We start from the raw sequence: 21,109 nt of genomic DNA on the forward strand, positions 1-21,109 counted from the left end.
TTTTTGTTCTCTACTTTCATTTGGTAAATACATTTTGGTAAAGAAGTGCTAAAGAAGAAGATATGATAATTTAATACAGCTTTTATTACAACAATATCTTATGCAGTTGAGCAAATGAAAACATACATAATCTCATTCAAAGCATTTTTTCAGGAATTTAGTCATGTGAACGTAGACATGCATGTTGGCAAAGCCATCCAGTCCGTGATCCTTGTCTGTGTACCACTGAAAGGAAAACATAAAAAAAGAACTTAAAGAACATATTTGGCAGCTTTGTTTGCTAAATAATGATTTGGATCTTAAGACATATTCACCATAGCATCAAAGTCCACCCGCTCATTCACCAAGGCTTCTGAGATCTCAGCAGCCTGCTGGAAGTGGACATTATCTAGAAAAAATACCAAACATAAAAATTAGGCTAGTACGTTTCAAAATATTCTATATTTGTTTTTGCAATATAATCGTTTTTGCATGTTTTTTATGACATCCGGGACGAACATGAACATTTTCGTGGCCAAGTTGCAAAACGTTTGGACACCTATGGGTAGGAACTCACCGTCGGCTGTTCCGTGAACCAGAAGGTACTGGACTGAACGGAAATTCTTGGCTCTGGCCATTACTGTCGAGTTCTAAACACAGCCAGATTTATGGTTAGGTGATGAGATAACGGATGCGATGACTGATAACGGATAGCGAAGCTTACATTGTATCCGTCAGGGTTCTCTGAGGGCTGCATCATGTAGCGCTCTGTGTAGATGGTGTCTGGAACAAACAGATCAATGCAGATCTTGTAAAGTCCCGATATTACGGTGCCCCGAAATAGGACGACTATCAAGACCAATTAAAATACCATAATATTCCCATTTGGACACCGGCGCCACTGCCATCCCACATTTGAAAACACCGCTGTTAGAGCCCAAGACCATTGAAGACACATATCCACCATAGGACTGTGGAAGATAATTCATCTCATTACATCAGCACTATAAAACACACTTACGTCAAAGTGGAACATTAACTTATTTTTAGAGCCACGACTTGGCCTTTGTACTCTAAAATATTACACATCAACAGCTCCAATCCTATTCTTACACAGTCAATATTTGCTTTCTAAGTCTTAACTACTTACCCATCCCCATATAGCAATCCTATCTTTATCAATGAACCCCATTTTGATGAACTCCCTTTAGAGAAAGGATGACAAAAGGTAGTTAGTTTGTGAAATTTATGAGAACTGCATTGCACTATGACAAAATGTATTTTTATGGAGACTTTTCGGGCCAGGTGAGATGTTTGCGTGAGATTCTCTTACTTTGCCGCCGTTATCTGGTCTTCTACCTCGGAGGTTCCTAGGCGTTTGTAGATTTCGAACATCAGCTCGTCACCCTGGTAACCGCTTCCTCTTCCGTCAAAGCTGGCAACGATGACTTTCTCAGTGCTGGCCAGGAAGGTAGACCAGCCTACTCTGTACCTGAAGTCTACTTTCTGGCTGCAAGGACCTGCATACCTGGAACGGTGTGCAGATTTGTTATTATATTGTTTTTTTGTGAGTTAAGTTTCTACATATTTTTGTTATTTATTTAATGCAGTGGATCCTTACACATCAATTAGCAAAGGGTACTTCTTGGATTCATCAAAGCCTGGGGGTAAATACATCTGATACCAAAGGTCTGTGAATAAAAAGAAATTAATTTTTTTCATTGGCCATATAAATTGACAATTGGTTCTCAGAATTCTGAGGCTAAAGTTAGATTTTTTTCCCCCCAATGGCTCTAATAGAGACAATTTACAGAGACCAAATAAATGCTAAGTTTACAACTTCTTTGAGCAGTACTGCTGCTGGATCAGTAGTCCAGGCACAGAAGAACACCACTGTATTGCCGGGGGAGCTGGAATTGAACCCATTTCTTTCGCCTTGCAAGACTCGACAGCTACAAAAGGAAGTATGTGATAAATGTCTACCAGTTGCAGGTTCGTTTACTTACTATATTTGCCAATCTTAAGGGTCCCTCGGCGCATGGTGGGCATCTGGATGTTGGCTATTGCATCGCTAAATACCTTGTTGTCCTCCAAAACCTTGATCTCTAGTAATAAGAGCAAGTAAATATATGTTGTCTGTCCTTTCATGTCATTTAAAGATAATTCATCTAAACTGTTGCTTACTTTTAAAAGTTCTAGTTTCCACAAGAAAGTACTGTGGAATTCTGGGACCTTAAAACAAACAAAAAAATAATTCAGTGTCATTGTGATAAAAATCTACATAGAGTGGCAACTTTTTCCAAAAGTCAGATGAGGTATAACTGACCGTGGCAGCTGAAGCGGTAGTAAGAAGCATTGTGGCTGAAGTAGACGGAGTTATATTCACATTCTTTTTGAAGAATGCAGGTGAGACACTTATAGCTCAGCTTTTTCGTCCACCTGGCGTCCAAACATACAACATGCAAATGTTAAGTTTTCCTTATGGAAATGATACTTCCTACAAGAGGGAAGTTCAAATTCTTACTGGTAGACGTTTCTCCCTCCTGGCTTGTGGTTGTGTTCGTTGCTCGAATAATACCTGAGGAAGAAATGGAATCCAGGAAGAAGTTGTCACTGCGTGGTTTTCTGAATGTGGAATTAGTTTTTAGAGGAATCAGTACTGCTGGAAATAGAGTAAAGTAGCGGAGAACAAAGACATTTCAATTCTAGATGTTTTCTAAGGATTTCAATATATTCAACACAGATGTGCAGCCCAACAATTTAGACCTTTTCCTAAGAGGAGAATTATATAAAAGTCACATTCAGAGGGACTACTGTATATTTAAAACCCTGAGAAAACTTACACACTGTCTTCACTGACTTTCAGAATAGCAAGATCTTCCCAGAATCCCGGTGAGATGACTGTTGCCTTTCCCTGGATGACGAGCCAGAGCAGAATGAGTGTTGACAAGACATTGTGCAAGATTTTTTTTTTTTTTTTTTTTTTTAATATCATTCCACTCACCCCAACCACATGATGAATGTGCTTGTACATTGACACATCACTCTTGATCAGGTAGTAACTGTTCCCGTCAGGCGCAAAAACTGGCTCTGGTGGAGAAAACTAGAAGAAAACATTAAAAATATGTAGTCTGACGTAAATGTTTACAATATAGTCATAATTGGAAACATTTAAACATAGATCATTTACATTGACCCAACAGCGGACTTGTGCAATATCAGATAAGTTTTCTATGTTTTAAATGACCAGCAGTGCCTGACACTGCAGGTCATGATGGTCTCATCGTGGAATTTGTAGATTAGAGAAAAACGATTAACGTTTTACCAAAGGGAGTTAACTTACCCATCCAATCCAGCCCGGACTGTCCAGCTCCAGATTCTGTAATAAGATAACAGTGAGTTTATGGCTGTCATAAGTCACGTTTCATCAAAACGCACGAACCTTTATCTCAGCAGCTCAAAGCCGAGATACGCCTCAAAACGGAAAAGAATTTAGGAAAAATGTTTCCAGATGTTGTACACTTTGTTGGAAGTAGGGCTCTACTAACAAGCAAACAACTTTTAGGCAGGTATTAAATCTACTTTTATATTTAGCCCAAATTTCTGGGGGGTTTTTTCCAAGAAATTTTTTCAAGTTTTTTTTTAATTGATCTTATGTAGCATTCTAAATTTAAATGTCGCGTTTTCACCAGCTGTTAGCAGAAATTGTCATGATCAGCATCCATCTTTGTCTAAATTCAGTTCAATTCAAAATCAATTTCTCGATCCCAAAGGGAAAATGAATGTTGTTGTAACTCATTTGATTAAAGAGTTACTGTAAATCTCAGGTTTGATGTTTATTTTGGGATAATAAAGTGGTTGATTAGCTAATTTAAATACCTGATAAACTGATGATCTGTCAGAGAGTGAGTGGGTTTTTTTTTCCACAGAACTGAAAAACCAAATTCCGCTGCACATATTAAATTTTTTCATTAAAACCTTTCACTGACCTGTGAAACCTTGGATATTTATCCCAGAATAAGTGGGATAAAGTTTCGTCTTTCATGGGCCATCATGTTTTATGGGTCACTGCTGTGAATTCACTAGTGTTGTACCGATCGCCGATTACAATTTTAGCCAATACCAATTTTTTTTTTGCATGAAATGTTGTTAAATATACCGAGAAAGTCACTGAGTTGGGAACAGTAGGGCAACTGTTGCAAGTGTGCAGACATGACCTGGTTGGTCTGTCACTCCAACCTCTTTCACTGGAGAGCATAAGAGGACAGCTGTTTATTTTCAGACCTGTCTTGAGGTAGATAAGATTGGCTTAAGATGTAAATATCAGCTGATCAAACTTACCAAAATTAAGGAAATCGTCAGGTGTCGCTGATAAAATTTACTGCTGCTTGATTTTGTGTTGGTGGTAAAAATATTGTTGGTAGTAAAATGTTGTAACGCCTTCTAAAAGTATTAAAGGTGTCAAGTTCCACACTAACTTGACGCCACAATAAAACAAAATGAAGTTTGGGGAAAATGTGAAAAGTTTATCACATGTGACTTTTATACATGTACACATAATTTAGGACTGACCTCAACAGGATCCCATGTAGTTCCATTAAGGTCATAAATCTGAAGGATGAGACGGTTCTGTTGTCTCTTTAGCCACTGAACGGCTATCCGGGTGTCAGTCACCCAGGTAACGGTGGCCAAGTAGTGTTCACTGTGGATGGAGGCAGAAAAAATTGCATCAAATTCTCTGTTTCTGTTAAATTCCTTTAGGGGGATGATCTCGTACATTACATATCACATATTACATTGATTTGTATGAGTCTGGAACAACAACTTCTGTGACTATTGTGGTGTTGTCAGTGTCCACAACAAACAGCTTCACAACCGGGTTGGGAGTACCTGGCTGCAACAAAGCACAACATGAACGATGAACCAGGAAGTCCACAATACAAGAGAGGCCATGACAAGAACAAAGACCCACCTTAGGATAAGGAATTGAAATAGTGCTGGGGTACTGGCCCTCGCCGTACCAAGGGTACTCAATTTTGTGCACCAGGGTGTCATTGAATTCAGCATATGCCAAATGCTTCCCACCAGGTGACCACCAGAAGCCCTGGTTGGACGAGAACATCTCCTCTGGAAGTAGAAAATAAAAAGAAATGTAGAAGCAAAAACCCACATGTTCAACTTTTTTGTCCTGGTTCACTTCATGTAGCATTTGAAGTTGCCACAATGATTCAGAGGTGACATTCAATTCATATTTGGGGTGGGGCATGACATATATTCTTAGAAGGGTGGATTGAGTTGTAGCAGAAATCCCCCATCTGGAAGAAATCAGCCTATTGACAAATGCCAGAAGGAAATAACTCACTGCATTCTTGAGAAATTATTATTTTTTAAAGAATATCATAAAGTCAGCTGTTTTGACAGCAGGGTGAGGTTCCGCATGGAAAAAATGACTGTGATTCTTTGATACCCTCATACACCCAGTCTGGAATCCCGTTTAATATCTTGTTTGGCTCTCCGTTGGAAGTGATTTGCTGGGTTGGTGACTCGGGGCTGGTCTTCAGAAACACATCGTTGTCCCAAACATAAGCCTGGAAATCAAACAGAAAGGGGAAGCAAATGTAAAAATACACAGACGATTCATCTTCTATATATAGCCAAGTGTGACCAAAGTAGACATGTGCACGGTGGTGGGGGGTTGATGATCTGGGCTTGTCTTGTAGAGACAGAATTGTCACTAAATCAACCACAAACTGCTCTCCATACTGAGCGAAATTAATCATAATCCCAAACAGAAGAATACCCACCACAAAAAAGAATCAAGGTGTCAGACTTTAACATTACAAAAAAAAAAAAAAAAGAAAAATCCTTCAATCTGTAAAGTAGAGGCTTAAACTGCTTGTTTTTGCTTAGTACTGCGCTGTCTTTTCAGCATGACTGTCTCCTGCAGGCTTACCAGTTTGTTGCCTGCTGGGGCCCATGCAAAGTACTGGACTTCATCAAGAATGCCAGAGATGTTTTTTCTGAAAGAGATTGTTGCGAATCAGTGAGTTCGTGACACGAATATTTACATGTTCAGTAGAAATGCTGAAATTTATGGAGTATGTTTTGAAATATTTTGGATGTTCTTGCAGTTGGATTTACCAGGATATCGGTTGATCAACAAGTGACTTACCCTGACTCGCGATCATACAGCGAGTAAGAAGCCGTGAAAGAATGTCTCCACACCTGATTGGAGGAAAGCAGAAAGGGTCAAAAGCCTCCAATGTGTCAGGTTTGACTCGAAATGGGTAAATAGAAGCTTCACGTACCTTATTGTAGTTGCTCATGAAGGCAACATATTTGCGATCAGCAGACAGCTTGTAGTCAAAAGCGTGGCGTTCGATCTGTCTTGTTTAAGGAAAGACTTAAGTACTATTGCATTAACTTGGAAACAAACACATTATTTGTTACGATTGACATGATCTTTGTTTTAATCGCACTTACAAACTTGTCCTTTGTCAGAAATACTTCAGAAACATTTGTTTCCAAGTTGACGAGGGAGACAGAGTCATCGGCCTCTTTATGCAGGTACTCATAATCTGTTGTGGAAGACAGAAATCTGTCTATTCAGCGCGAAACACAGCACAGTCGAGGAGAAACTCCCACAAAAAGAGAAGAAAACAACTTGGAAGCATGACTGATGTATCGTCCGAATGGTGCGTGCCACATAGTTGGAATGTGACAAAATATGAAAAAGTACTAAAGATACTAAAACTCAACATTTCAAAGCACTGCAAGAGTTTAAGAGAAACTGTATTAGAGGTGCAGCCTAGTGAAACAGTAACTAAGAAGCACCGTCAATAAAAAAATATTACATAATAAAAGTCTTCAATGATGCATTTATGGCTTTACACACTGGTATATGCTTGGGTGTTATCAGTACCATAATTTTCCAATCTTTTTTTTAGTTATCCCCCCTTTAAACCTCACCTGAAATCCATCTCATGTTGTAGGACACTGGTTTCAGGGAGGAGTTGAAAAAGTCCAGTAGGCCAAACGTTTTCATGTCCTCTGCGTTCCCGTCGTCTGAAACACAGTTACCAAACTGGCTTTCATTGGGGATCTTGAACTCGATCCCTGTCCTTATTTAGTTCAGGGAAATGCATTTCAGCTCAAAAATCCCACCCGAATTTTGTTTGAAAGTTGGACTTGATGAGCCCACAACGCTTTTTCAACCACAGTTAGACATTTCTGACACACACAAGCCTCAACTTCTACCCACTGACAGTCATATTCTGTAACATTTCCAGAAGATGAATGGATGGATGGATGGATGGATGGATGTCCATCCATCACACAGATTGGGCTGTGTTCCTCCTCTTACGTCACGTCTTTTCAAATGGGTCGCGTATTTTCCAAATCCAAACTGACCAACATTTTCAGATTTGTGTTTCGTTGTTTTCCATGGCAAACTGCGGAGAAAGCCGGCTCGGTTCGACCTGTGAACTCCCACACAGCACACAATCCCCGCACTTTGTTTTTGACTGTAAAACCGTCGATATCCGAACCGAACATTTTCCCTCTTTGGAGTTTCGACATTCAGCTTGTCGTGCGTAATGACGCGCGCGGGTTCTGTGAGCGGCGTGTGCCACAGCCGGACCTTTTCACGGCCAAAACACTCACCGTTCAAGAATATAACCGTGGGCACGACGATCAAAACCACGACCACCGTGGCTCCTAAGAGTCCGAGCAGCACTTTGGCGACGGAGACCTGGAGCGAAAGACGAAGAAGCTTTTAACAGAGTCGGAACAAAAAGTGTGTAAGTGTGAACAAAAAAAAAAAAACAAAAAACAACAAATAAATACCGACCATTGCTTTCGTGAATAACGCGTCCACATCCACCAGGCTACAAACGCGGAGAGCTGCACAGTAACGCCAAAGTCATGCTTTGGAGTTAAACATTATCTCAGCTGAAGTTTCAAAGGTGGCATCGTGAAGTGAACTTGCGGGGTAAAGTTCTCCAGCGTTTGAGGAAGTGGCTATCTCCAAACCGCCCGCCGTCACAAACGCATCATATGTGGAAACGGTGAGGCGTCAGCCTTTCCCAGGATAACTGATCGTTCAACGCTGAAATGTTGAAACACTGCTCAGCTTTCCTACAGATCCAGAGGATCAATTCTTGTCAAAACGATGCTGAATTAACAGCATATTTATTTACTGCTGTAATTTAATAAATAAGATGAAACTCATAGATTTATTCAATACACGTAGGAGTTTTTGTTTCGATTCTTTTTTGGTGATTAGAACTTCAGAAAATCCTAAATAAAATAAATACCAAAACAAGATTTAAGCCCATTACAATAAACGTATTCAAACTCAGTTTTATAGGCAGACCGATGTAACCAAGACATCAGGCCACAACTGTTTCCTTGCTTGTGGTGACTTACACAAGCAAGATGTCAGAAGCATCCTAAATGTTTTTAAGAGCAACAGTTTTTCAGTGTCTAAAGTCCTGTTCTCAGATGAAAGTAAACTTATTTTGCTATTCAAGATCTGAAAATCTGGAGAATAAATTGTACGGCGAAGCTAATTCCATTTTTCATTCTCTCAGCAGGTATTCTTCCTGGATTGGCATCCATCTTCCCCTCAGCTCAAGCCATCTTCCGTGAGCCGCTGAAGAAAAGCGTTCACACAGCACCAGCCTGCCACCACCATGCGGATGGTGTGCTAGACCACTGGAGGTATTTTCTAGAAAAATCAACTCTAATGGATCCAATATATAAATGCCAGTCAGTTGCAATAGTCCAGGTAAATTTACTGTCATGAAGTAACGTTCTGATTGAAAAACCTGACTACGTTTATTAGACATTAAACTGTTCATTGCCACAACACTTAACATTTACACAAAGATAGATCTGTCTACTGTCATGACGACTCTGCAGTCCTGTTGAATCGTAATGTAAAGTACTATATTACAAAGCCAACAAACTGGCTACCATAAATTTCCCTGAATTAATACTCAATATTTACAAAATCATTAATGGCTCTCCATTGCTGAAGGGGGAGGGAAATGATGTACTCGACTGGAGAATGGTAAACCTAAGGTAAGCTTTACCATTTCATCCACATGCAATTAAAATGAAGTCTGCGACAGCATTGAATACGCTCGAAACAAGGAGACTCTGATTGTATTTTTGCCCCTGTTTTCACAGATTGTGGAAGTTAGTCTTTTTGTACATAGTGTAAATGTTAACAACCTGTTAAAAGCTTAACAAACACAGAGCTGTGTCTTTACGAGGATCAGGCACCGCATTATTCCGCACTCGTCCGCCTCACACCGGACATCCTCAGCAAACAAACAGACAGTGGATGTCTTCTCTAATGCGGCGCGGCTCTGTTTGAGGAGTGGTTCTTTGCAGATAAATCCGTTTACCAGACGCATAAGCTGGCCGGGGCCGTTTATAGTTGTCACTCTGAATGCATTTGGGCTCATTGGACAATTAGGGGGCCGATGTCACTGAGCTAGAGCAAAAACAAGACAAAGAAGGAAAGTCATTTTTACCGCCTTGATGTACTTTTAGAGTACGTTTCCAGTCATCTATCTCAAAAGTTAAGCTTTTATCTCAGTAGTCCTTGCTGTATTATGTAAGAAATTGAAGTTATATGTGAAAATCTTCCACTTCAGTGTTTATTCTCAGGCATAAATAGGGAAGCTTGGCTGTCACTTCAGCAGATGCGGTGCAAAGGTCAGAGCTGTTATGGCATTCTTGGCTTCGGGGCGTGATTTTGTTTAGGTTTGAGAGTTATTAAGGGGGAGACTTGTGTTTGCAATGAGCCGCTAAAGCTTCTGTTTACATCCTTGTAGCACATTTGCGTGGTTCAGAGGAGCAAACACAGTTTTCTCAAGCATTGCACTCATATTTCAGTCTGAAGCCACAAACTTCAATGGATTTGATTGGGTTTTAGGTGACAGACCAGCGCAAAGTAACACATGACTACAGTTAAGTGGATTGAATAGAGCACATTTTGCAATTACTTTTTTGGACGAACCTTATCAAACCCCAACCTCCTTCAGACGTTCCCTGAGTCCTCTGAATGAAGTCGTTATCTGAACCGAGACTGACTCCCAGGCAGATAAACGGCGACCGCATGTAGTCTGTACTTACCACAGGGAGGTACCATTGGATGTCACTGGCGTGAAAAGAAAAATAAATATCATACTTTGTGGTATATTTCTTTAGGCGGGACAATTTACAGAGAAAACAAATGACTGGGCCCAAAATTGACTCCCTTCATAGGAGAGAAGCAGAGAATGCTAGTATGTCCAATGATAATATGTATTTTTATTAGCACAAGACACATAGAAATTGTAAAACGTAATACTTTTGAGAGAAGCAGAGGGTTGGTATGGTAACTCTTTCTTTGTCATCACCTCGTTCAAAGTGTAGCGTGTCTACATTGGTAAAAGAGGTAACATATGCACAGTCACTTAGAAAAAAAGTGTAACGGTTCAATAAATTAACCCCGTTAGCTGCCTGCTTGTGTTCTTGTCATGCTTCGTGTCCACGGTTCCTGCAGCTGTTAGTGTATGAGTGCTGGAATCCCCCTGTGTGGAGAAAGCGGTAACCTCTCAGTAATGGAGCTGAATACAGTTAAAACCACAAAGCTAACAGGAACAGAAAATTTCAGCCTGTGCACAGAGGAGTAGAACATAATGTACCTGCTGCATCAATTTGATACTTTTTGCTTTGATTCTAGATTGGTTGGGGAGAGTGCAAAGTTTGTCTATTAGTTTTTTCATTTATTTTTCTTTACTTTTGCCTTCCAAGATGAGCATTTGTTGTATTTTGTTTGGCAAACATGTGAAAAAAGATGCGAGCACTAGCTAGATGAAACTAAAATTGAATTTTGTGGCAGAATCCTAAGTGCGACTGAAACTAGTGGTGCACATTCAGCTAAGCAAACAATCCATTGGGTGAAACATGGTGATGGCAGCATCATGTTGTGGAGAAGCTTTATCAGGTTCAATGATGCTGTCCAGCGCTGATAGATGGAGCTACATTTCGATCTGTACATGTTGTAAAGCTGTACCGACTTGAGGCGGTTGAATACAAGTGCATGCCACACTTTCCAGATTGTCTCATTCACCTTCCAATTCACAATTATACTTTATTTTATGTTGGTTTGTAATAAACTGGTAGCAGCAGGAAATAAATATGCTTTTGGGTTATTCTTGTTGAAAGGAAGTATTTCCTTCCACTGTCACCACTTTCTTCTTGGGTTATCTAGAATTATTTTACATCTGGAATTTAATTCCAATATTTCGTATTGAATTGAAATGTCTGTAATTCTGTATTTCGGTGTATTGTTGCCTAAATCACTGTTACCTCTGATTGCTGTGAAGATGGGTTCCTCTTGTTTGAAATTCTTCAGTGAGGAAATTAAAATCTGAGTGCTGTTTGTAAGCCTTCAATCAGATTGCAATAGCTCCATCTAGTGGTGCAATAGCACCACTAGATGTATTTCTATCAGGCAAATGCATATTTGTGACTCGAATCCTTTATAAAGTATATTTTTTTTGTGTGAAATTAGCTTATTACTCATTATGCTGACAGCTGATTTAAAAAAATATTTTCTAGTCTATGACTTCTTTTTCCAATTTTATAACGATTTGGAAAAATTATTGGCAAATATATTTAAGTTGGCCTGTTATGAATCTGTCAGACACATTGATTCAGTCATATCATGTTAATAAGTTGTGGTTTTGTGATGCAACTAAAACTGCTAGGTTCATTTCCGGACCGTAAAAACTACAACAGCAGGTAGGCGGGTCTTTAAAACGATTCTCCCCTCTCATTGGTTGGCCGCGCCTTTAGTCACGTTCGACGTTCCCAGAGCGGAAGTGACGTGAAACTCCTCTCACTTCTCGGAAGTTGTTACGCCTCGAAACGCTAGTTTTTACCTAACAGCGTTAAAGTTGAAGAGATTTATTTGGTGAAATCAAATGGCTTATCCAGGATACGGCGGGGTGAGTGAAAAATATGTCGGAACGTGTTTTTGTGTCTTTATTTTTCACAAGTTATTTACTGTAGTCGGGTAGAAAAGCCCGGAATCTCCTGGGAACGTTTTGAGCCTCAGTAGTTCTGCAGGACAAACGGAAATATTTCATGTTTCATGAGTAAATAAGCAACAGATCTGGTATTTGCTGCATGTTAACATTAAATGCTGACTTCCGGGTCTACCCCCCACCCCCATACGTTAACGTTGCGTCATTAAAGGGGTTTATTTGGATGTTTAGTTTGTGTGAAGCGGTAAAGTGAGCTATCTACATTCTTCAGCTAAATATGTTTAGCCTAAATCTAGTCTAGTACATAATTAAGAACATTAGTAACTTTTAATCTACATACACAGTGAGTGAGTGACTAGGTGAAAGGCGGAAACCAGATGCAGTGTTTTGAGCAGAAGTCAGAGTTTAAGCTGGGTTTGACGTCATACATGAGGTAACAGTATTCTCGTGTATGACGTCAAGTTTGAATTCAAACTTTTTCTGAGAAAAAGAAAGATTTATATTAAAGGGAGACACCAATTCTAACTTGTTCACGTTGGAACATTTCTTTTTGATGCATGTGTGTTTTGTAAAATATCAATTTTTCCAAGACACCTTCCTGCTGGTTAAGGGAGAAGCGGCCATATTGAAATGTGAAGTTCTCCTCAACTTGACCTAAACCTCTGGGGGTAGTGGGAGAGCTCCCAGTGGAAAATTTACAACGGTGTATTAGGGCTGCTCAAAATAATAATAAAAAAAAATAACTCAGAAATTTACCATAAAAATCAAGGAAATTTTAGAGTTTGAAAGGTCAAAAGGGCACTAGAAAATATATATATTGTTACATTTCTGACATTATTCTAAAACAACTTTTTTTTTTCACAAAAAATGACTTTCCGACTTCCCAGGGTGTTGTTTTTTTTTTTCCTGCTGGGAAGTTGGAATTTCCCATTTCACAATGTAACTTGAATGCAGCATCAACCTCCTCTGCTCATTCGTTTCCACTCAGTGTGGAATGTCTGGATGCTACATTTAGGATTTGTTAGGTCCAAACAAGTAGGCCAATTCATTTAGGATGAACTTTGACCTCAGGAGATGATTTGTTTTGCAGATAGCAAAGAAAATCAAAAATCAAAGTTAGAGATTGATCCACTGGTGTCCTTGTGTGTTTATCATTCTGTCCTCCCATGCATGTTTAGATGTTGAATTTCTCTCCTGTTTGATCCATTTCTTCAGTATGGTGGCCCCATGCCAGGGATGCCACAGCAAGGGATGCCTGGAGGCCCCATGGGAGGCCCCATGCCCGGGCAGATGGGCGGACACATGGGAGGTCCGATGGGAGGTCCGATGGGCGGTCCGATGGGAGGCCCAGGACCCCAGCCAGGATACGGTTCATACGGAGGAGGGGGCTACTCGGGTGGATACGGCGCCCCGGCCCCGGCTGCCAACGATCCGATGTGGGGTTACTTCACCGCCATCGCCGGGCAGGTGAGTGTGAGTGGGCTGCTAGTCTAAACACAGAGGTTCTTGAAAACACAGAGGTGGGATTTGTTTTCTGGGGAAGTCTAGTGACTTTTACTCACAGTAATCAGACAGGAAAAGGGCAGAGAGAGGAGAAGGAAGGCCTGCAGTCAAACAGCTGCGTCTACAACTAACAGCTTCAACCATCTTTAGGTCTTTCTCCCTGTAGCGGTCTCACATGTGTGCGGTTTGTACAGGACGGGGAGGTGGACGCAGAAGAGCTCCAGAGGTGTTTGACTCAGGCTGGATTCACTGGCAGCTACAACCGTAAGTTAATTTATTCTTCTGTACGGTGGCTGAAATCAGACACTTACAAAAACAGACTCATTTTCTCACCGTCTGACATTAAATATGAATAAACGAGTACGAAGTTTTCACACTAAAACTTGGCGTACGAACAAATTTAAAAAAGTGCGGCGCACATTTATATGTCAACAAAAATGTTGACATATAAAGCCATGCACACGTACATTCCTGCACACCTTTCCTTTATACATAATAATATAAATAAAAAGAGTGCAGCTGCTGGTCCGCCCTTTTGCCACCCATAAATTCATATGTAAATTAGTATAAACACCCAGAAGTCTGCAACCACGTCAAACAATAACCATGGCAACAGTCCTTGCTTGTAGCAGTATAAGTGTTTATAATAATAATATATTTTATTTAAAAAGTGTTTTCAGGCTGTAAAACACTACAATGGGAGCAATGTCACTCCCATGTTTTGGTAAATTATTTTTCCAAGCATGTGGTTGACTGGTGTGAAGAGAGGATGAAGCAAAAAGGAAAGAACGAGAATTAAGTCACATTGATGGAATGAAGACCACATATTGGGATGAGTTGTGTGTTTCTACAAAAGTCCCTCTTGGCATCTGGTTCAGAGAGTTTCATAACCCTCTTCTGAAGAGGAAAACGCGGTGATGAAGATGGATTGAGCACGATAAGGATTTTGTTCCAGCACAACCTGACATTAAGATTCAAAGAATTGACTCGTACTGTGTGATCTCTTCTGGAACTGACCTGGAAAGATTCCAACAACGGCAGGAAACATTTGACTTTTTCATATGTTTGCAGCTCAGGATCACTTTGATAAAAATGTAAAAATATTAGAAAAAAAATAATCAGGACCTCAATATCTTTATTGACCCCTATTAAGGTAAATCTTCCAAGACGAGGCTGTTCAGACTGTCCGTGAGCTTCGAAGCCAATAAAAAAATCACCAACATTATATATTAAAAACACACTGAGTGGAGTCAGGTTTAGTGTATTTAGGTGAGTTTGGACTCTTTGTAGTTTATTGTCCACAGAAAAGGATTGGGTGGCTGCACATTTTCACAGCAGGTCAAAACTTTCACTCCACGTTCACTTTTGAACTCGTCGACTCGTACTTAGTCTGATTGTGTTTCCTGAAAATCAGGTTTTCTCAGTTCCTCCTAATTTGGCTAAAAATTCAGGTTTATCATTTCCATAGTGGGATGTTCTTCCCCTTTTAAAGAATCTGAACCTCAAATTCAATTTTAAAGTAGTTTCTTGATGTTTTAAAACAAAACAAATGAAAATGAAACTGTTAATTTGATGCATTTGTAATAAATACCTTTTTGTGTTTGATCTGTGCAGCATTTAGCCTGGATACCTGCAGGATCATGATTGCAATGCTTGATGTATCCTTTGTGTGATGGGTTCATCCCCCTCCCCCACCTCCAACTAGACACGTGACCCGTTTATGAAAACTTAACCGGGCCGTCTCCAGCGGGACTTCACGGGCAAGATGGGCTTCAGCGAGTTCAAGGAGCTGTTCGCGGCTCTGAACGGCTGGAAGCAGAACTTCATGATGTTCGACCAGGACCGCAGTGGAACCGTAGAACCTCACGAGATGTCCCAGGCCATCAACAGCATGGGTGAGAGCAGGAAGCGTTCAGGATGACGGATAGCCAGACAGCACCTGAACGACGGCTCTTAATTAAACTCATTTAGAGCCAAATGAGCTCTGAGCTTATCTTCCATTTATCACTGCAGAGGAAACCGTCACTACTCATTACTTTTTTTTATTTTTTATTCCTGTGTTTCAATAGATGTACTTGGTTTAAAATGAGTGACGGTTCAGTTTACTAGAACTCAGTATGTTTGTTCTGCATCAGGTTACCGCATCAGTCCTCAGGGCCTCAATGCAATCATCAAGCGCTACAACAAAGGAGGCAGGATCTACTTTGACGACTACGTGGCCTGCTGTGTTAAACTGCGAGCTCTAACAGGTGAGAACGCAGCGTCTGATTGGAAACACTGTTAACTGAATTCACGTGGTCACCACTTCCTTTTCCTGTTGCAGACAACTTCAGACGGAGAGACACCATGCAGCAGGGGTCAGTCACTTTCCAGTATGATGATGTAAGTGCCGTCACTTCTTCTTCTTCTTCTTCAGTATGTAGTTTGTTTCAGTAAAGAAGCTTGCACAAGCATCCGTCACCTCATGGCCACATGTTTCAACGTGTTTTGTTTGGGGAGTTTTGTGGGAGAACGACTCACAAAGTGGAAGGAAAGTGACTCATAGTTCAACTATTCTCTGTAGCTCAGCTGCAGTCAGGTTGGATTCTGAGCAAGCTAACTTTTCTCTGCTAATAAGGGAACTGGCTGCAAGGTATTATTCAGGGGTATTGGATTTTGATAATCTGCATTATTTTTTATCAATAGCATAAAATTCTAAATATATTTGTTAAAGGAGCAGCATTATTAAAAAAAGTACTTTTCAGAGGTTTTCATCATGTTCCATTGAAAGACAAGGATTTGAAAAATCCTTCAATCTTTCGTGGTAATCATTCGGCTCTGTGAAACTCTTGTTTGGACCTCGTGGCCCCTTCAAGGCACAGCTCCTTCTCTGAGCCGCACTTCCCTGTGACTCCTTCAGACTAGCCGGCAGCAATCGGCAATCCACATCAAGTGGAACTGTATCTGTGGAGCTGGCTGTGCAGAGGCACTTTTCAGTGCAATGCTGGTTAAATCGCTGCTAAAGGGTTAATGGAGAAAAAACTGTTGCGATGACTTCCTGAATGTCTTCAGCAAGATTTTTTTTAAAGATACAGAGGCTCAATTTGTTAAATTACAAAGTCAAATTTATTTTATGTTATATTTGAGTTATAAAATGGCACTGTGCCTGGAATACTGGCCCTTTAAAAGTTTTGTCTCCCAGCAGTTTTTCTAATATCTGAGTCATTTTCGGTGTAATCTCGACTTGGATGTTGACTTGGCAGCCAGTATTTGTATCTGTAGAGTATTGAGGCTTTCCCATAATTCCATGCACACCTGCTATGTTATCTGATGGTGCAACACTTGGACTTTGCGCTCTGATTAAAGATAAAAGAGCAGCTTTATCTGTCAGATTGTTGCTGAATGTGCTTTGCATGTTCTCTCCCTCTGTCTACAGTTCATTCTGTGCACAATGGCCATCTAAGCCCCGCCTCCTGCCCCACACCAGAGGTCAGAGCATCCAGGACAGTCAGGTCAGCACAGCACCGTGAGCCGGCCAGTATATCACACGGCAGGAAACAACTCCACGTTGTAACGCTTTGGTTTGTGTTGGATATTTATAATGCAAACACAGATATAGACTTATTGACATTAAAGGGGAATTTTGGACAATTCGCTGCACACCTGCTAATCTAATTGACCTTTACTTTGGAATAGTATAATGAACTGTTGCATAAGGAATGTACTTACACCTGTTGTGCCATTATAATCAGAATATATGCTGAAGTATATCTTTTTTTATAGTTAACAATGCATGCTGTGAACCTTGATTGCAGAAGAAATTATCCTAAAGTGGTGATTTAATTTAAAAAGACATTTTCAGCAATGTTTATCATAAAGGATCACATGCGATATTTGCTATTCATGTTTACCTGTGATTATCGGTAGTGCCTGAAATCCCGCACTCAAAGCCAAACAATCGCTCTTCTGTAACAAATTCATATTTTTGTTCAAATAAACACATTACAATCATTCATTTTTCTTTATTCATTTATACAATTGTGCATCATTTCCCAGTCTATTTACATAATATACTTCAATTCTTTAAATATAGTTAAGAACAGAAACATTCAGAGTAGCTGTTAAGTGTCGTATTGTATAAAATACAGTGGCAAACGTTTAAAAAAATGCATAAAAACAATTGTGAACAGCACTAGATTTAAAAAGTGACATTTAGATCCAGTACAGCAAAGGTTGCGTATCTCTGTGCAAAAGTTTGCAAATCCCATCAAAAGTTCAGCAGACAAGCCGGCAACTTTTGTTCTGCGTCTCAAGACAGATGAGCAAAGGAAGGAGGCGGCACGACGCTGGAAACACTCGAACAATTTCTCTTTAGGTCTGTTTGACGTCCGTTTCACGTTAGATATTCTGCCGGTGCGATTCGAGGGATCGGTAAGAACTCGCTGGATTCTGCATGCGGAATAAGTGGATGGAGAAACGGAAAGACTTTACAATGCTGGGAAAAGGTTGGTCTCCTCACGCCTTTCTATTTTTGCATGTTTGTTACTTTCAGATCAAACAAGTTTTAATGGAAAATATAACACAAGTTAATACAAAAGGCAGATTTTATTTGTTATGAGAATAAAAGGACCAAACCAACATGGCCATTTGAGGAAAATTTTGGTTTTTAACTTTGACAAATGATATTTGATGACTGCATTTTGTATTATGTCTGAAAATAAAATGAGTTTGATACAAAACTAAACATCCAAAAATAGAAACCAGATTTAAAACATCTTCTTCACACCGCTGTATAGGATAAACGTCTTTCTGCCTTGCTACATTAAGAGGTGATGTATTGCATTCCCACAGCAGGCTCAGAAACCATAAAACATAAACAACCAATGAAATGGGTACAGTTTAGAAAAATAGCGGGTTCTGCAGATGTTGTGCTGAATGTTTACTTGGAGACCCAGAATCCACCGCCGTTGTCGGGGTCAATGCCGTTTTAGAACAGGAAACAAATCCACTTCATCACGCACAGCAAGTTAAAATGATGGTTAACACTACTGTTAGTGAATACAACTAAGGCCAAACTCTTTTTATCTCTAGTTTTTCTGATTATGCTTTCTTTCAGGAAGTTGTAGTTTCTCAGAAAACGATGGAAGACCTAAAGCATTCACCGTCCCCAGCAGGACCGTCCAGGCACCGTCCTGCTCTCAGTGACAGAAAAGACAACGAAGGGTATCAGAGAGCCTTGACCTCTAGCTTTTACTGTCACATCCTTTTCCTTTAGGTGTTACTATGACATTTGAAGGAACAGGGTACTTGTCGTACCAATTGTTGAAAACTTAAGTGACGTTCTCTCTAAATTGGATGATGTCGATTTTAACTCATTTGTCCTACGTGACATGTGGATGACAAAGCAAATGAATGCATCAGAAACACTATTCTGGTCTTTCTCTGACCAGGTCCACCAGTGTCGCCTGCACTGGCCCGTCATTATTGCTCTCAAAAGGCGAGGTCTCGTTCTTCCGGTGGCGGTGGACGGACGGTAGGCACGCTAAATATACACACAGATCTCATGGGGGGGGGAAAAAGGTTCAAACTTTAAAGCGGTGGCGTAAAATCTACAACACAGGGCAGCGTCGCATAATACATGCCGTATTTTCTCTGAACTTTGAGGTTAGCTGATGAGTTCCAGAAAGTATAAGTGCTAATAACGTAACCTCTGAGCTCTAGTAAAGTAGGGCCTATATTATTTAGCAGTAATGCCTCAGCGAGTTTCAAGTAGCTTTGTTCCTTATGTAGAGGATATAGATGTGGAAAACTCTAGCTACGGTATTCCGAGCATGCTGCCGATCACACCTGAACGCCTCAGGAGTCGCAGGCAGTGTGAGGAACATGCAACAGAACGGAAAACGTGGGAGCGTAGGTCATGCATATCTAGAAGTAGCACATTAGGTGCTTTGTGTTGCTGGCAGTGATCTATTTGAACTATGTACAGGATAGCTGATGGTGACTTTACATATGTTTAATAATATAGAGTATAAATACCTCAGTATAAATGGATTTTGTACATCTAGATGAGAGCTGGGGAGGGCTGGGCTTCAGAAATGTTCTCAAAAGGAATGGAAGAAAATCTACAGTTTTTAATCCTTTGCAAAATTCAGTCTCTTTCTTAGACCCTGAGTCAAGCTTAAGAGAAGACCTTTAGTCTTGAAGGGTTGTGGGTGGGGCTACTGTCCTGGAAGGCCCGGGTCGGACACGGGCCTGTGGAGTCCCAACGTTCCTGAGCCGCCGGGGACGTCAGGGAGGGAAGCCTGCCGCTTCGGCGTAGCCGGACTGCTGCTGCCGCTCGTCGTGTGTCTCTGCTCTGGGTAGGGGGCGCTGTCCAGCAGCCCAGCTGGAAAAGTCTGTGTGTGGACAACTGGAGAGGGGTCTTTGGATTTCATAGCAGAGCTCTCTGAGTCGGGACCCTAAGGAAAGGTTACACAAAGGTTCCACTTTTGGAAGCACACAGATTTATTTTAGAAAACAAAAGCACCACTTCTACAGATTTCAACTGAGTGAATTCTGAAAAGCTGTGATAGAAAAATAAAGGCAACAGAAAAGTTTTGAGACCAGGTGTTGGACTGTAGCAGTGTTAACTAACACACAGTGTGTCATTCCAGTTCACCTGTGGCAGAGGCGGAGCCGGGTCCAGGCTGAGGTCCATCTGGAGGGCCGGTGCCGGCTGGACCCTGATGGGTGGACTGTGATACTCTGGGCTGGAGGTGACGGTGCTGTAGGCGGGGGGCCCGGCAGCAGTCTGCCTTTGGAGGAGCTGCAGGATGGCCTGGATGTCTGCAGTCATCTGGGATTCCAGTCTGATCACACATACAACACACGCACAGGAATGGTTTCTGTGAGGAAATCCATCAGTCTGGGTTTCATCAGTTAACTTAATGAGAGAGTAAACCTGGAGGAGAAAACAAATGAGCACATCTGTGCTCCTAAATCAATCCTTCTGCAGCTACTTAATTCCTAAACCAAGCCAAACATTAGCAGAAATGATTGCATTAAACTACTTAGCTCTTGCTGTGATCTCATCACTACAGATTATTTATTTACTTTTCTTTTTATTGCTCTGCTGTGCCCGAGCTGCAGCAATCAGGATCGTTTTCTCAACATGCACTGGGAAGAAATTAAAGGACTGAAAATGAGCAAACATCAATCAGATCTGCTGAAATTCACCGGTTAAACAAGTCGGGTCTCAACGCCCACTTACAACACTAGATGGAGACACTGACCCTCCAACCTGAGAAGTTACCCTCTATAATAGAAGTATAGCACCTTCTTTATAACATAAAGCACATGGAAAAAGAACAAACTATGTCAATCCGAATGCCAGGTGACTCTTAAGAGGAAATAAGTGCTGCAAGAATCCTGAATCATGTTCTAAATAATGACATGATGAAAACTCATTATGGTAAATGAAAATAGACAATTTTAAGAACATGGTGGACCTAAAGTTGACATGTTAAAAGCAGAGAGAAAATATTACCAAGGACTAAAGTTTAATGTGAATTATTTTTTAAAGCACTGTACAGTTTACGCGATAGTGCATCAATGGCTGAATA

At 40.7% G+C, this 21,109-nt stretch overlaps 3 protein-coding genes across 7 annotated transcripts in view; 1 reads left to right on the top strand and 2 right to left on the bottom strand.

Annotated features, from left to right (window-relative positions):
• Positions 1–63: 63 nt before the first annotated feature.
• dpp4 (dipeptidyl-peptidase 4) lies at positions 64–7,978 on the bottom strand. Of its 2 annotated transcripts, XM_055059218.1 has the most exons (26): positions 7,829–7,978; positions 7,642–7,729; positions 6,949–7,044; positions 6,463–6,557; positions 6,288–6,362; positions 6,152–6,204; positions 5,933–5,999; positions 5,447–5,567; positions 4,952–5,106; positions 4,776–4,873; positions 4,552–4,681; positions 3,323–3,358; positions 2,984–3,082; positions 2,823–2,893; positions 2,504–2,557; positions 2,306–2,418; positions 2,164–2,211; positions 1,986–2,084; positions 1,601–1,670; positions 1,313–1,507; positions 1,130–1,184; positions 851–950; positions 704–762; positions 557–629; positions 315–388; positions 64–225 (listed from the first exon to the last, which is right to left on the bottom strand). In XM_055059218.1, exons 1-26 carry the CDS (start codon positions 7,829–7,831, stop codon positions 133–135), a joined length of 2,220 nt encoding a protein of 739 aa, XP_054915193.1. In that variant the 5' UTR covers positions 7,832–7,978; the 3' UTR covers positions 64–132. The 2 variants fall into 2 exon arrangements, with proteins under 2 accessions (XP_054915193.1, XP_054915194.1); XM_055059219.1 differs by lacking the exons at positions 6,949–7,044; positions 7,642–7,729; positions 7,829–7,978 and having other exon boundaries at positions 6,288–6,366.
• Positions 7,979–11,861: 3,883 nt separating this feature from the next.
• Positions 11,862–17,519, top strand: gca (grancalcin). The gene is made up of 8 exons (XM_055058998.1): positions 11,862–11,987; positions 13,242–13,493; positions 13,724–13,793; positions 15,144–15,187; positions 15,277–15,424; positions 15,665–15,778; positions 15,853–15,911; positions 16,945–17,519. The coding sequence occupies exons 1-8, from the start codon at positions 11,964–11,966 to the stop codon at positions 16,969–16,971; spliced, it is 738 nt and encodes a 245-aa protein (XP_054914973.1). The 5' UTR covers positions 11,862–11,963; the 3' UTR covers positions 16,972–17,519.
• kcnh7 (potassium channel, voltage gated eag related subfamily H, member 7) overlaps positions 17,516–21,109 on the bottom strand; it is a 47,704-nt gene continuing 44,110 nt past the window's right edge. For all 4 annotated transcript variants that reach the window (XM_055058997.1, XM_055058996.1, XM_055058995.1 and 1 more), the window contains 2 exons: positions 20,167–20,356; positions 17,516–19,966 (listed from right to left, as the gene is read on the bottom strand). In XM_055058997.1, coding sequence (XP_054914972.1) covers positions 19,727–19,966; positions 20,167–20,356 — 430 coding nt within the window. In that variant the 3' untranslated portion in view covers positions 17,516–19,726. The remainder of the gene's footprint in view (positions 19,967–20,166; positions 20,357–21,109) is intronic.

Source organism: Poeciliopsis prolifica, unplaced genomic scaffold, assembly GCF_027474105.1.
Source record: "Poeciliopsis prolifica strain line A6 unplaced genomic scaffold, Auburn_PproV2 SCAFFOLD053, whole genome shotgun sequence".
In the NCBI taxonomy this organism is placed as follows: Eukaryota; Metazoa; Chordata; class Actinopteri; order Cyprinodontiformes; family Poeciliidae; genus Poeciliopsis; species Poeciliopsis prolifica.